General features: G+C 42.5%; 1 protein-coding gene across 1 annotated transcript in view; it reads left to right on the forward strand.

Moving 5' to 3' along the window:
- The window catches only part of RCL1 (RNA terminal phosphate cyclase like 1), a 66141-nt gene that overhangs the window by 24965 nt on the left and 24620 nt on the right, over nt 1-16556 (forward strand). The window contains exons 4-5 of the mRNA XM_070480438.1: nt 4865-4939; nt 5884-6008. Coding sequence (XP_070336539.1) covers nt 4865-4939; nt 5884-6008 — 200 coding nt within the window. The remainder of the gene's footprint in view (nt 1-4864; nt 4940-5883; nt 6009-16556) is intronic.

Raw genomic sequence — 16556 nt, forward strand, 5'->3', positions numbered from 1 at the left:
AGAGAGAGAGAGAGAGAGAGAGAGAGAGAGAGAGAAAGACAGGTTGGGGAGAGGAAGGTTGATGGATTGGAGCAGGCTTGCCTTAAACCTTTCACAGGGAGGCAGCGACCCCTACTTTTGGGTGCTCTGCTATCCAGAGAAGGTATCTTCAAGCTGAGGACCATGATGTGGAGTTCCAGCCGAGGGATGCTTGTCTTCACCTCTGCAGACATTAGAACAAGACCACTGAAGGGGTGGCTTTGGAGGCAGATGTGTGTGGCTTCCCTAACCAGGGAAGCCCAGTTAGGTGGTGCAGTGAGCCCCCACGCAGAGACTGCTGGTATTCACCAGGAGACTGATGAGGTTATAAACATGATCAGTATGTTCTTGGGCAATAAAAGGTTTATTCCTGAATTCTTAGGATTTGGGTACATAAACTCTTCCCAGGATCCAAACTAGAGTGCAAGATCTGATATTCTTAACTGTATATGAATGCTGCTTAAACTGTGTAGAATTTCAAAGTAATTTCAAGTGGTTGCTTATTTCTCGCATTTTTCCGGAAGATTCTAGGAGATGGGTTCTTCATTTAAAAGAGAGGAGACCTCTACTATTTCAGATTGGGAGGGCGAGGGGTAGGTGCCTTGACTCTTGGGAAAAGTCCCTGAAGCAGACAGGAGATGTATCCCAGTTTTGTACTCTCTTTCTATAATTGCCAGTGATCTTAAAAGCTGTTATCACTGACAGTACTGAAAATTTACATATTTAATATATTAACAATGCCAAAGACTAATTGACACATTCCCTAGAAATAGTATTTTATTCTTTCTAGCAGCATGTTAAAAGGCTTTCTTGTTGTTTTCACATGCTACAGAACTAAAATGACCTTGGTTAGTACCTGGCTCCAGCCCAGGATAAAATAAATACACCTAATCCTGAATAAAGGGTAACTTCTTCAGCCTGTGGCTTCTTCGTTTTGAACTTTTACTTTAATGTGTGGTTTCCCCATCAATTTATGTCCACACCTACTGTCTGCACACAGGGATGAATACGATGAGTTCTGCCCGTAGGGAATGTGGTTTCATGGGGTGAACAGCTGTGAACACAGCCAGGGAGACCACAACGTTGGATACCTCTGGACTCTGGCAGACGCACAAGCCAGAGGGCTTGTGCTGAGGGCTGGGGAGGGCTTTGAAGAGGAAGGGAAGCCCCAGAGTCAGTCATGGTTTTAGGAGGATAACTGCAGAGCTGAGAGAAGGGTGAATTGCCAAGGTATCAACCAGTATGAACTTGATGCAGAGGGAAGTGGAAGGGTAGGGACAGATATGAAGGACAGTGTGGAGGGAGGAGCTTCATAACTCGATAACTAATTGGAGATGGGATAGGAGGAAGGGGTCACAGGTAACTCCATGATTTCTGTCACAGTTGACTTGAAAGGATAGTGATCAGAAAGAGTTTGAGACAGGAAAGAGGAAAATTGTGATGGGGTGATAGTTGATGTGTCTGATTTTGGTCCTGTTCTCTGGGATATTGGTGGGATATCCGTGGGGGATGTCCAGTTGGGAATTACTGTTTGGAGCCTCAGATCATCAGGATCTTACCTACTGATACTTCACTCTGTAGGAGAATGAGGTTGACTAGTACCGAGGTTGATCACTGGTGGCTTTTTGGCTCAGTAAGTCTGACAGGTGTTTTCCCCTTGGACTGCACAGTGTGTGGATGGTGTTGGTGTTGGTGTGTGTATCTGAATTGGTTGTTCTTGTTTGAAACCCCAGTTTTTCATTGCAGTAGGTCGGCGTGGCTGTTCCTCCACAACAGCAATCCATCGAAGCTGAGTAGCACCTGCCCTCTTAGGAAGAGGCGTGAGAGCTCTATTTGGACACAGGTCTTAACTGACCTCATCATTCATTTAATGTCCCTTTCTGGCCTCAGTGGGCCAGTAGAGTTTTGGCCTCATGGTTCCAGGGACTGAGTATAGATGAAGAAGAGGAATAAGTGTGTAAATGAAAATAGAAGAATTTGGAGAAGCTAAGGAGGAGTTGAGTTCTGAAAAGCTAGGGATGATCCAAGAGTCAGTCCTTGCAGGAGTTGAGTTGGGATTGGGCAGGGAGATGCAGCAGTGAGAAGTTCTGTTGACCTTTAAGAGAACAGTATCATTAGGGTGCAAGATCACGCACAGGTTCAGAATGAGTAAGAAATAGAACCATAGAAGGTTGGGAGATTCTTCCAGAAGGCTAGATAGGATGTCTCCTTAAGAGTTGAGGTTGGAAATTTTTAAGTGAGAGAAACTTGCACTTGTTTGCAGGCTGTAATGGAGAAGGAAAAAGTTAAAATGAAAAGGGTAGAGGGACTTAATAAGGCCACCGACAGATATCCAGAGGATAGAAGCAGCAGTGATGGGATGAGCCTTGTAAAGGGGTAGGGACATTTTGGAGACAAAAAGATAGGAAATGGGGGGAAATTTTGAGAAGAAAAATTCTAGGAGGTCTCCTTTGAGTCTCAGTGATTTGATACTAGTGTCCCCAGTTGATATTTACTGATGCCAGCAGTTGGCCAGATGGTGAGTGAAGAGTCCGTCCTCTTTCAGGGCTGTCCTGGTAGGGAAAAGAAGTAGAGTGAAGTCTGCTATGTCCCGGCCACTGGTTTAGGTGAACCCCTGTCAGTATCCATATTTATTTGATTCATGAGGGTTGAGTAGATGTTCTTATCACTATTTCAGACAAGGGAACTGAAGGGACCAGGTTTCTTCCCTTTTTCTGTTTGTTGCGGTGTGTGCTGAGTTGCTTCAGCCATGTTTGACTCTCTGAGACCTTATGGATTCTAGCCTGCCAGGCTCCTCTGTCCGTGGGATTCTCCAGGAATGAATACTGGGGAATACTCGATTGCCATTGCCTTCTCCAGGGGATCTTCCTGACCTGAGTCTCTTAGGTCTCTTGCATTGGCAGACAAGTTCTTTACCACTAGGGCCACCTGGGAAGCTATGGGTCTGATCATATTTCTACCTGTTGACTGGTTGGGCTGGGGGCGATGCCTTTGCCCTGAGGTTCCACTTGGGTCAGACTTTTGCCTTTCCTTTCTGACTGCAGAGTAACAGATAGGTTTCCTTGAAGCAGAACCCACAGACCACCCCCACTTTGCTAGATCCAGTGTGTGGAGCCTGAGGAGGTTGTGGAACTTTCCAGTCGGGCCCCTCTTTCTACAGCAGGCAGCTAAAGCCCCGAGGAGAGAGCGTCCAGGCCTCAGAGGCTGTTAGAGGCTGAGTGGGGCTCCAGCCCACAGCTGCCTTTCCAGCCCTTGTCCCACCTCAGCGAGGGGCCTGCCCTTCGTGTCAGATGGAGAGACCCAGGAGACAGGACCACACCTGGAGTTATATTTGGGCTCCTGACTGGCCCTCAGAATCAATTTGACTTCCTCCTATTTGACTCCAGGTGTGGGTAGGAAGAACGCAGGGGTGTTCTGTTCTCTTGCCTTTCCCTTCCCCTGGAGAGCTGGAGGACACCCAGCTCCAGGAGCCGTGCTCGTGGAGTAACCGGCATCCTTGCAGCCCCCACCGTTTCCAGAATCTGGCTTGGTCTTCTCCCCAGCTGCCCTTTGTACTAGCCTTGACTGAATTCTTCTTGGTTTCGGCAATTCCAGATGCCTATTTTAAGTTTCTGAGTTGTGCGTAGCTTTAATGTTTAATTGAATTTAGCTAATCGTTAATGGATTTTCCCAGTAACTGCTTCTGCCCCACCTGATCCATGCTGAACATGTTCCTAGGCTACATAGGTCATTTCTACCTCTGGTTAATTTTCTGATATACGAATATTTAGTTGGGGACTGTTCTCTGCCATAAAGCCCTGGTCGAGTATTGTTCTGTTGAATCTTAGCATGTAAGAGTTGGTAGCAACTTGGAGACAGGCAGGCTGAGCTCCTTACCTTAGAGACAAGGGAATTTAGAAGTTGAGATTTTCTTGTTTGAGGCCACACAGCAAACTCGAGCCTGGACTGGGACCAGGGCTTTTTCCCAGAGCCTCTGCTTGCGCTGCTTGCCCTCAGTGCTTCCCGCTGTAGGATCAGCCCCTACAGGGCTGATAAACATCTCTTGTTCCATTGGGAACAAGCAAGGGATTGCTCTTGTTTCCCCGGTTGCCGCTGAGACAGCAGTCACTGACTTCTTCGATAACGTGATTTGAATATCACATTATTCCCTGTGAGGAATCTGCAAATGAATAGGGAAGGATCGCAGGCCTCCTAGGAGTTTTGAATGAGGAGATGATAACAGTTACACGTGACAGTGTCTTGCCATCAGCTGTGGATGTCTTCATTGCACTTAGGGGTTTGTGTTGTTTGGTGCAGTTTGAGGCTGCCCTCCCTCTGAGGCCCCCACTGCCTTGTAGAATCACCACCACCTTTAACTGCCTGTGTGGGTGTCAGCAGCTTTCTTCCGTAGAACTGTTAGGTTGCATAGTTGATTCACTTTAGCCTGGAGTGCCACCAACTCTAAACATGAAATAGTCATAATAAATAAAGAATACTTAAACAGGCCATTTTTTTTGCTTAGTGTCTATACTTGTAAGAATGAGCTGAGGTCTCAGTTTGTTTTCTGTATGAGCCCAGCAGTTTCTTGGTGCTTTTTGCATGGTAGCATGTGATGTTCATGATGACTCATAATGTAGGCGGGTAATACTATAAATGTGGAAAGGGGGCTCAGAGAAGCCAGTGGCTTATAAAATCATAGTCTATAGTCGAGAGCAGAGCCAACCCATGCCCTCAGTTGTAAGCCAGCCTCTTTTCTCTTTACCAGACTGCTTCATCTACCTGGAGGCTAAGCCTTAACTTGCTTTGTGGATTCTTCTTTCCATCTCAAGGTTTAACTAAACTTTTTTTTCCTGAAATTATTCTACAGGTTGATGTTCTGAAGGCAACAGCACTCCCTCTACTGAAACAGTTTGGGATTGATGGTGAATCTTTTGAATTAAAGGTACGAATGTCCAGATTGTTGGTGGCATAAATCAGTGTGAAATATTTTCTTACCAACTCACTGTTGGTAGGAGCTGTATGGCTCAGTGTGTGTGTGGCACATTTGAAGTCACCATTTTAAGAAGACCCACAGGATTCTTGAACCTAGCATTGCAGACTTTGAGCTGAAAGGGTCCCTTTAGTAATGACAAGAGTAATGGATATATTGCACTTATTTAGTGGTAGTAGATGTTGTCAGCATTCTACATACATTAACTCCTTGACTTATAACAACTTAGCCAATAAGTCACGGAGCTGGGATTCTGACCATGCTACCTCTCTGATCTGGATCATTTGTTTTAATTTGTGTTCAGAGCCTACCAGTCTGAATGTCCCTGAGACTTTTTAGTACTTTACTTTCAAAACCTAGTTGAACTAATTTAAGCATCTGTTTGTTTGCTATTTAAGGGAATTATATCAATCCATTGTGATAACACTGGATATCTTAAGCTGTTGAGCATCTCTGCTTTTTGAGGTGATGTTTTTTAAACAAGGGAAATTACTTCATTTTTATTTAATAACATAGAGTTTTGATAGACCAGTTAATTCCAGAAGAGGAGAAAAGGGTTCTTGGTGGTTAAGAAGTGGGTAAGCTGATGAGCTGACTAGTCCCTCATTTTAAGGTTGAGGAGACAAGTTCTGGTGGTGGAGTGACCTCTCTGGCTTTGACTGGAACATGTAGGGTCGGTGTCTACTGCTTTTTCTGACACACCACATGGTCCCCTTGCTCAACATGTGCCCCTGTGGAGCTAACATTAGGTGCTGTTGATCTTGAGGAGATGGACAAGTTGGGTATGAAAGCCTTCTGCATTCTAATGTTGGTTTTCATTCTTGGTGTACACCAGCCTGGCTGGGTGTCATCCACTCTGTTGAATCCCGACCTCTTCTTTTTCATTATGCCTGCAGGTTTTACGACGGGGAATGCCGCCTGGAGGAGGAGGTGAAGTGTTTTTTTCATGTCCTGTGAGGAAGGTCCTGAAGCCTATTCAACTCATAGATCCAGGAAAGATCAGACGTATCAGAGGAACGGCGTATCCTTTGCACTCGCTTCAGATTTCTTATATTTTTTTCTTTGCCTCAGTAAGATAAGAATGACTCATAACAGTTTACTTCTTCCCAGGGTTATTTACATTTCAGACAACAGTTCAGTTCAGTTGCTCAGTTGTGTCTGATTCTTTATGACACCATGGATTACAGCACGCCAGGCCTTCCTGTTACCAATTCCTGGAACTTGCTCAAACTCATGTCCATCAAGTCGATGATGCCATCCAACCATCTCATTCTCTGTTGTCCCCTTCTCGTCCTGCCTTCAATCTTTCCCAGCATCAGGGTCTTTTCAAATGAGTCAGTTCTTCACATCAGATGGCCAAAGTATTGGAGTTTCAGCTTCAGCATCAGTCCTTCCAGTGAATATCCAGGACTGATTTCCTTCAGTATTGACTGGTTGGATCTCCTTGATATCCAATGGACTCTCAAGAATCTCCTCCAACACCACAGTTCAAAAGCATCAATTCTTCATTGCTCAGCTTTCTTTATAGTCCAACTCTCACATCCATACATAACTACTGGAAAAACCATAGCTTTGACTAGATGAACCTTTGTCAGCGAAGTAATGTCTCGCTTTTTAATATGCCGTCTAGGTTGGTCATAGCTTTTCTTACAAGGAGCAAGCGTCTTTTAATTTCATGGCTACAGTCACCATCTGCAGTGATTTTGGAGCCCAAGAAAGTGAAGTCTGTCAGTGTTTTCATTGTTTCCTCATCTGTTTGCCATGAAGTGATGGGACCAGATGCCATGATCTTCATTTTTTAAATGTTGAGTTTTAAACCAGCTTTTTCATTGTCCTCTTTCACTTGCATCAAGAGGCTCTTCATTTCCTCTTCACTTTCTGCCATAAGGGTGGTATCATCTGCATGTCGGAGGTTATTGATATTTCTCCCTGCAACCTTGATTCCAGCTTGTGTTTCATCCAGCCCAGCATTTCACATGATGTACTCTGTATATAACTTAAATAAGCAGGGTGACAATATACAGCCTTGACGTACTCCTTTCTCAATTTGGAACCAGTCTGTTGTTCCATGTGTGGTTCTAACTGTTCCTTCTTGACCTGCAAACAGATTTCTCAGGAGGCAGGTAAGGTGGTTTGGTATTCCCATCTCTTTAAGAATTTTCCACAGTTTGTTGTGATTTACGCAGTCAAAGTCTTTGGCATAATCAATAGAGCAGAAGTGGATATTTTTCTGGAATTATCTTGCTTTTTATATGATCCAACGGATGTTGGCAATTTGATCTTATGTTCCTCTGCCTTTTATAAATCCAGCTTGAATATCCGGAAGTTCTTGGTTCACGTACTCTTGAAGCCTGGCTTGGAGAATTTTGAGTATTACTTCGCTAGTGTGTGAGATGAGTGCAATTGGATGGTAGTTTGAACATTCTTTGGCATTGCCCTTCTTTGGGATTGGAATGAAAACTGACCTTTTTCCAGTCCTGTGGCCACTGCTGAGTTGTCCATATTTGCTGACATATTGAGTGCAGCTTTAACAGCATCATCTTTTAGGATTTGGAATAGCTCAACTTGAATACTGTCACCTCCACTAGCTTTGTTTGTAGTGATGCTTCCTAAGGCCCACTTGGCTTCTCATTCCAGACAACAGTCTTGGAAAAATCTTAACAGTGAACTTGTAATTATTGGCTGAGATAGGGTATTTTATTGTCTGCGTCATAACTAGATTGACTGATTGACTCACTTATGTTTTTCAGTGAACACTTAAGCAAACAGTTCCACTGTTTGTGACACTGTCTTGAGGGCTTTGATTTTAGGGCCACCCATGCACTGCAGTCCCTGTTTCAGAAGAGGTCATCCTCTGGTGAAGGAAATGAGTGTACAGATACATAATGCTGCTACAATGTATAAAGTGATGTAGATGATGTTCAGTGGGTTGCAGGAACTAAGTAGAGTGGCATATTTGTCTGGAAGATGTGAGAGAACTGAGTAATAATGAATAATATCTACCATTTAGTAATTACTTACTCTGCACTATGATAGTTGATATACTTAATTTATTTTTTAAACTATTGAGATGTGGTTGATACACAAAAAAACTGTATATATTTAATGTGTACAACTTGATGAGTCTGGAGATATATATACACACACACACACACCTGTGAAACCATCAACCCAATCAGTGCCATAAACATTTCTATCACATCCAGAAGTTTCTTTTCATCCTCTTTATTATTTTACATTTTTTGTGAAAAGAATACTTAAGATTTACCCTCTTAGCAAATTTTAAGTATGCAATGTAGGCATTACAGTGTATAGTAAGTGTCTAGGGCTTATTTAGATTCCTCATATAAATGGGATCATGTAGTATTTGTTCTTACGTTTCTGGTTTATTTCATTTAGCATAATATCCTCCAGGTTCACCCATGTTGTTACAAATGATAACTATGTTTTCCATAGTGGCTTCACCAGTGTGTGTTCCCACTAGCATGTACAAGGACTCCCTTTTCTCCACACCTTCACCAGCACTTCTTACTTATTTATTTTTTGATAACAACTATCCAAATGAGGTGAGGTGATATCTCAGTGTGGTTTTAATTTGTTGTTCCTTGGTGATTAGTGATTATTGAATGGCTTTCCATGTTTTAGTTTGCCATTTGTATGTCTTTTTGGGAGAAGTGTCTATTCAAGCCCTTTGCCCATTTTTAAGTAGAGTTGTTTGTTTGTTCAGTTTGCTACTAAATTGTAAGACAAGGTGTCCTGTATCTTTCAAGTGTTAATCATATGAATTTCAGACATTTTCTCTCATTACATAGGTTGTGTTTTCACTTTGTTGTTTATTTTGCCTCCCTTTTTTTTTTTTTCCCCTTTTTGGTATTCAAGAAATCATTGCTGAACCTAAAAATCTTCCTCACTGCTTTCTTTTCAGAGTTTTACAGTTTCAAGTCTTATGTTTGTCTTTAATTCATTTTGAGTTTATTTTTGTACATGGTGTGAAATAAGAATCCTGTATCATTCTTTTGCATATATGTATTGTTTTCCCAACAGTGTTTATTGAAGAGGATATCCTTTCCCCATTGTATATTCTTAGCAACCTAGTTGAAGGTCAAGTGACTAGATATGCGTAGGTTTATTTCTGGGCTCTCTGTTCTGTTGTCTTTTTTTTAATGTTAGTACTATACTGTTTTGATTTTGGTAGCTTTGTAACATATTTTGGTATCAGAACCTGTGATGCCTTCAGCTTTGTTCTGCTTGCTCAGAATTCTTTGGCTATTTGGAGTCCTTTGTGGTTTCATATAAATCTTAGGTTTATTTTTTTCCCATTTTTATTAAAAATAAATGTGAGATTTTGATAGTGATTGCCTTGAATCTGCAGATTGCTTTGGAAAGTATGGACATTTTAACAATATTAATTTTTCCAGTCTTTGAACATGGACTGTCTTTTCCTCTAAAGTCTTTTAAAATGTCTTTTATCAGCGTTTTGTAGTTTTTAGTGTGTAGGTCTTTCACTTCCTTGGTGAAGTTTATTTCTAAGAATTTAGGTTGTTTTAAATGCTATTGTAAATAGGATTGTTTCTTTGATTTTTTTTGTGGGTAGTTTGTTGTTAGTGTGTAGAAACTCAACTGATTTTTGTATGGTGATTTTGTATCATGCAACTATATTGAATTCATTTATTCTAAAATATTTTTTTTTGGATGCTGTTCTTTAGGATTTCTACATATAAGATTGACTTCTGCAAAAAGAGAAAATTTTACTTTTTCCGTTTCCATTTGAATGCATTTTCTTTTTCTTAATTACTCTGGCTAGGACTTCTAGTACTATGCTGAATAGAAATGGCAAGAGTGGGTATCTATCTTTACTTTGTTCTGAATTTTATAGGAAAAGCTTTCAGTTTTTCACCATTAAAAATAATGTTAGCTTTGGGCTTTTCATATACGGCCTTTATTGTGTTGTGGTAAGTTGCTTCCATGCTTAATTTGTTGAGAGGTTTTTTTTTAAATCATGAAAGAGTGTTTTTTGTCAAATGCTTTTTCTGCAGCTATTGAGAAAATGGTGTGATTCTTATCCTTCGTTCTGTTAATGTGATGTATCATATTGTTTGATTTGCATATGTTGAACCATTCTTGCATCTCAGGGATAAATACCACTGTGTCATGTTGTATGACCCTTTTAAATGCTAACAAACTCAGTTTGTTCATTTTTTTGAGGTTTTCTGCACCCATGTTTGTCAGATATATTGGCCTGCAGTTTTCTTGATTTGGCTTTGGTGATCCTAATCTCATAAAATGAGTTTGGAAGTGTTTCCTGTTAGATTTTTTTTTAGAAGTTTAAACATTGGTATTAATTCTCCTTTGAATGTTTGGTAGGATTCACCATTAGATTCATCTGCTGAAGCCGCCTGGTTGTGGGCTTTTCTTTTTGGGAACTTTCTGATTACTGGTTTAATCTCTTTACATGTAACTAACCTGTTCAAGCTCTCTATTCTTGATTCAGACTTGAAAGTTTTTAGGTATATAGGAGTTTATTTCTTCTCAGTTGTCCAGTTTATCAACATATAGTCATTTATAACAGTCCTTCTTCATCTTTTCCAATTTCTGTGGCATCAGCTGTAATGTTTCCTTTCATTTCTGATTTTACTTACTTGAGTCTTGTCTTTCCTTAGTCTAGCTAAAGGTTTGTCTGTTTTTATCTTTTCAAAAAATCAACTATTTCATTAATTTTTTTCTATTGTTTTTCTGTTTTATTTATGTCTAATCTGCCAACTTTGAGTTTGGTTTCTTTTTCTAGTGTAAATTTAGGCTATTTGAGATCTTCCTTTCTTAGAAAGAATGTTAGCACTTATCAGTATAAAATTTCTTAGTACTCCTTTTGCTTCATTCCATAAATTTTGGTATGTTCTGTTTTCATTTTCATTTGTCTCTTGTTGGATCTTCTTTTATCCATTCAGCCACTCTATGTCTTTTGATTGTGGAGTGTAACACATTTATATTTTATATACTTTATTCTTAACCTCAAAGTTAGTCTGAATTCACTTCCATCCTATTTTGTGGATGTAGAAACTGAGGCTTCAAACACTTAAGAAATTTGCTCCCATATAACATTGCTAGTAATGGTAGAGCTGGGATTTGAACCCTGTCTCTGTGGCCCAAGCCTTTAACCTCTGCTTTTTCCTATAGAGGGGACAGGGCATTTGGACTGAGCTTGAAGAATAGAGGCTTGTAAAGTGGCACAAAGAAGGAGGAATGCTGCAGACAGAAATGTGGGCCTGTGTGGAGGGAACAGTGCACATCCATTCTGGGGAGTGGCAGGCAATGTGGTGTGGCCTGAATGCAGGTCAGCCAAGGATGTTTGGTAGTGGAAAAGGGGACAAAAAGTGAGAGCAGGAGCCTTTGAAGACTGGAGGCTGTGCTGAGGAATTGACCTTCTTTCAGAATCAGTAATTTTCTTTTGGAGAGAGAATTTGCACATTAACCAAATAACTCTGGTGGTACAGAAAGAACTTTTGGCTGTTTTTGGCTCATTGTATAAATTTTGGTAGATATGAGTTGGAAAACAAAACAAAAGCACCTCTTCACTGCACTTATTTAGAGGCAGAGATAGTAGGGAATTATCATGCCCTAAAGAGAGCTGGTGATGGTTGTGACTTGGGGATGGATGAGGACTGCTAGTTTTTGGAGGTCTCCTAGAGGCAGGATGGATAGGATGCAGTGATCACCTGGGTCTGTGCTAGAGGAATATGGAGTCTTTGAGTATGATTTTGATGCTTCTCAGTTATGCCCCTGAATAGACATATTTGTTCAGATGGAAGCTGCAAATGTTTGGGGTGGGGTGTAGCCATGTGGTTGGCAGTGAAAATAAGTTTAGTTTTATTCATGTTGGGTTTTATGATTCCAGGTAAGTACATGGATAAGTCCAGAAAGGACTGAGAAATTGGGAATGCAGAGCCTCTTAGGAAATGTGGAACTCAGGGACAAGGAAAGCTAGAAATGGATGGTTGTGGCATCAGCCACCTTGTACAAGGCAAAGAGAAGAGGGTGGGACCCTGAAAGGTCACCAAGATTTGAAAGCAGAAAGCAAAGTAAGTTCTTCCAGGAAGGGAGACTAGGGAAAATCAGAGTTGAATGGGGAATAAAGAAATCAGTGATCCTTCATTAAAAATAAATAAATTAAAACTACACTGAGATGCCATCTCTCACTAGTTAGATTGGTAAAGAAACTAAAGCTTGACATCATATTCTGATGAAAGGTTGGTGAGAATGCAAGACAATGTGACTACTATGATTAAGAATTTGACAGTATCTAGCAAAATTCTCAGACATCGAGGAAGCTGTCAAAGGCTACTAGAATAATGTCAAATGGACATAGAAGCCAACTTGAAGTGGCTTCTACTAGCCAAAGATAGGACAATCTAACTACCAATAAAAATAACTACAGATCGATTGATTACACATTAAATAAGGTTACATCCACAAATTTATTATGATACTTAAAAAAAAAAAATCTGTATTGAGCATCTTTGGAAATCAGCCCATTCTTTTGAAAATCAGTAATAAGAGTCAACCGTTTATTCTGCTTTTCCTATACAAACTGGTAAAGGGAAGTTGATGAGGGGAAGTCTCTATGTATCAAGGTATTGACTCTTTGTTTATGAATAAATTGCAAATAGTTGTTTTCTTAAAAAAAAGAGAGAGAGAAAAGAAAATGCAGCTTATTAGAAGCCAAGTCAGTACCTTCAAGGGCCCAGAGGAGTAAGCATTAGGCCAAGCCGAGAAACTCACAGGAGGCTGCCAGTGATAACCCTGAGGGCTCTTTCCAGAGGGTGTTAGAGTCAGAGGCCAGATAACCAGCTCTGGGCTGCAGACTGATGGGGGGAAATGGTGGCAAGCAGAAGCTACTCTTCCAAGAACTTTGACAGGAAAGAGAATGGAAAGAAAGATACGGTGATAACTTGAGGAAAAGAATTGAGAACGTCCCCTCTCTTTAACAAAAAGATTGATGATTTGAGTATTTTTGTAGGTTAAGTAGATTTACACATGAGAGAGGGAGACTGACAAAGCAAGGTAACAAGGTGATGAAAGCTGAAGCACAGGTGCTAGCGTCAGACAGATGTGGGTTCTCATTTTGGCTTCGCCGTTCACCGATGCTGGGATTTGGGGCCCACACTTTGGTTGACACATGTATCATTGGGCCCGTTTATGACTGCTGTGGGGAGCTGTTGGTGCTGTGCTGTGCTGAGTCTTGTCTGACTGTGACCCCATTAGTCCGCCAGGCTCTAATGAAGTTTAAATGAGTAATAGATGTATAGTACGAGACACTGGGCTTGTATAAGTAAGTATTTGGTAAATGGTGGCTGCTCTTGTTTCTATTATTATTATTTAAGAGGAGATGGATTGAAAATGCAGGTGTATGGTAAGAATGGCTCTAGATGGAGCATCCTGATGATGATCGGAAAGAGGCATTTTCAATTTTTACTGAGTTAGGATGGGTTCCAGGATGAGGAGACTGGCAGGGGTGTGATACGGGAATGTGACAAGGGTGGCGAAGGTATGGGCCACTTAGGCATTGTGAGGGGTGTGTCCAGCGGGGCATAGTAACTCAGGGTAAGAAAAAGGCTGTGGGACTGCAGTACAGGCTCAGCTGAAGTGAGGTGTTTTCATGGTGCTAGCCGCGTGGTGTGTGGCTAGCCCAGCAGCGGTTGGCAGCCTATAAGGAGGAGGCAGGAGAGCCATCTTCATGCAGGACTGGGTGTGGCTCGACCAGGTGAGCAAGATGTGCAGAAGGGGGGGTTACAGGGCGTATTGGTGAGTGTGTCATTAGAGTGACTGGTGACTGGCAGAGGCTGCCAGCCTGGAGAAAGCACATGGTCATGGGGTTAGAAACCTTCACAGTTTTTTTTTTTCTTCACAGTTTTAATGGAGATAGATGTGTGTGTTGTGTGGAAGAACATGACATTGTGTTTAGGGAGTTGTATTTTGGGGTTTCAGATGTTAAGTGTGGTAGAATTCTAGGTGCCAACAAGATCATGTAAGGGCAAGTGTTGGAGGTGGGGGGCCAGATGGGGTTGGGTGATGGCTTTCCTGGTGGGGATTTGATATGAGTAGAAAGGATGTGTGCTTCTAGGGGTGATAGGGGTTTAGAGTCAAGTTTTGTATTTTTCAGGTTTTGGGGTGGTCTTACTTGGAGGAAAAGAACTGTAGAATGGATTGCCTTTTCAGAGGTGTTGACTAGATTGCATAGTGAGTAGTGAGGGCACAATGTAGGGTGGATTGCAGAGCCACAGGACAGAGAGAGCTGTTGTTGAGATAAGAGATCAAACTTGGGTTGCTGCCTCAAGTTCTTTTTAGGAATCATCAAAAACAGAGGAACTTGTACTAGAGCTTCCCTGGATTAATGTCTGTTCTCTGCAGGGCTGTCCTTGGGCCCAACCATGGGCCAAGACTGGTATGTGCAGGGCAGAATGGCTGGTGGAGGGGAAATGGTGCCTTTCCCAGGGAACCCCCAGGTTGATGGAGGCTCACATTGACGTCTGAAGGTGATAGTCGACTCTCATATTCTCCGACTCTGAGGAGATAGAAACAGGTTATAGAGGAATGGAAATGTGATACAAGTGCGTGCTAAGTCGCTTCAGTTCTGTCTGTCTCCTTGCAGCTCTGTGGACCGTAGCCAGTCAGGCTCCTCTGTCCATAGGATTCTCCAGGCAAGAATAGTGGAGTGGGCTGCCATTTCCTCCTCACAGGGGATCTTCCTGACCTGGGGATTGAACTTGTGTCTTTTATGTTTCCTGCATTGGCAAATAGATTCTTTACCACTGGTGCCACCTGGAAAGCTTGGTGATGCTAGTAGGTGGGTTTTCTTTTTAAAAACTAAAGATACCTGATTTGCTTGATGCATATTAGTTACTTATGTGCATGTTTAGTCGTTCAGTCGTGTCCGACTCTTTGCGACCCCGTGGGTTGTAGCCAGCCAGGCTCCTCTCTCCATGGGATTCTCCAGGCAACAACTTTGGAGTGGGTCCCATTCCCTTCTCCAGGGGATCTTCCCGACCAAGGAATTGAACCGGGGTCTACTAGGTTGCAGGTGGATACTTTACCTCCTGAGCCACCAGGGAAGCCCCCCTAGTTACTAATAGCCTGACCTCATTCTCCTTAACATTGAATCTCACTGTGTTCAAATTCCAGGTTAAACCCTGTTGATGGCCATTGGGATGTCTTCTGTTCTTCACTGTTGCCAAAAATGTTGTGGTTAATGACCTTGTACACAGAGTCCTACACACTTTGAGAACTATTTCAGTTTGTTTTTTCTATTTAGAGATCTGTTTCTCCGGTGCTGTGTCAAGGCAGTGAACTCTGCTTGGAGTCCGTTCTCTCTAGTTTGGAAATGTGATTTCCAGTGTGTGCTCTCTTTGTTTACCACAGTCCTGTGGCAACCGCATGGGTTGCATGGAGGCTGCTACACTGGGGTCTCACATGTACTGTGTACCAGGCGTACAAAAGCCTCGTGAGTTTTTTGATGTCTTTGATGAAGATGCCAGGAAACAGGGAAAGCTCTGGGATTGTACAGGGTTTTACATAAAAGCTGAAGCAGCTGTTGTACCCTAGGCATCTGGGATGTAACCTTGTTCCTCCCCTGCTTTTTTCTGGTGTTCTTCGAGCCTTTCCTGTGTAGGCTCTGAGCCAGAAGGATGCTGGTGAGGTCCCAGGCAGTTCCCCCTCCTTGAGACTGGGGATAGGACATCTGTGCCTTCCCCCATCTAGCCCCAACTCTAGTCCTTCCTCTAAACTCCCCAGGAAAGTCGACACAGCGCCCTTGCCCAGATCCCTGTCTGCAAACTAGACATTCCAGCTGCTGGTCTGCAAAGCTGCTCATTTCACAGATACCCCAAAGGAATGTGGGTTTGAATTGAGATCACCTTCTTGGCCAGCTTTGGAGCCTGGGAGAAAAGAGCTGCCTTTGGAAAAAGCTTTAGCTGGGATTTGTTACTTGCAAGGCTGGTTAACAGTCAGGCTGAGCTTGAAGGTTATATTCCTCATAGGAGGGCTCGAGCTGTGAGAAATAGTCCCATTCTCTTGTATGTGTTTGTGGTTTTAACTATTCCCCCTCCCCCGCCACCCCCATCCCTACAGAGTGCATCTCTGACTGGCCGGGGCCTGGGAGGGAGCTGGTGGTGTTCCTGCCAGCAGCTGTAACTGGACAGTGCGGTTGCCTTTTATTTACTGCCACCCACTCTCGTTCTCCCCACTGCCTGAGAGAGAAAGAAACACTGTCTTTCAGTTTTGTGATGCTGTCCCAGTAGTTCATAATTGGATGTATAAGAGTCAAGACAAGAAGCTGGGGTGGAGGCAGGAGAGGGACATGGGGTGGAGTTTGTTGGACGATCTGATTTCCTTTCTTTTAACTGTAAGGAGGGTACTTAGAGAGTCAGTCTCTTTGTGTTCACACACACCCTCACTCCTTAGCCTTCTCTGACTTGTAACACCAGGGAGGGTGAAGGGTAGGAGTTCCACATGCCCTCTAGGCATGAACTTGTCTTTCTTGGATATGAGTTCTTATTATGGTACTCATAAAAGGCCC

This window comes from Odocoileus virginianus, chromosome 18 (assembly GCF_023699985.2).
Source record: "Odocoileus virginianus isolate 20LAN1187 ecotype Illinois chromosome 18, Ovbor_1.2, whole genome shotgun sequence".
NCBI lineage: Eukaryota > Metazoa > Chordata > Mammalia > Artiodactyla > Cervidae > Odocoileus > Odocoileus virginianus.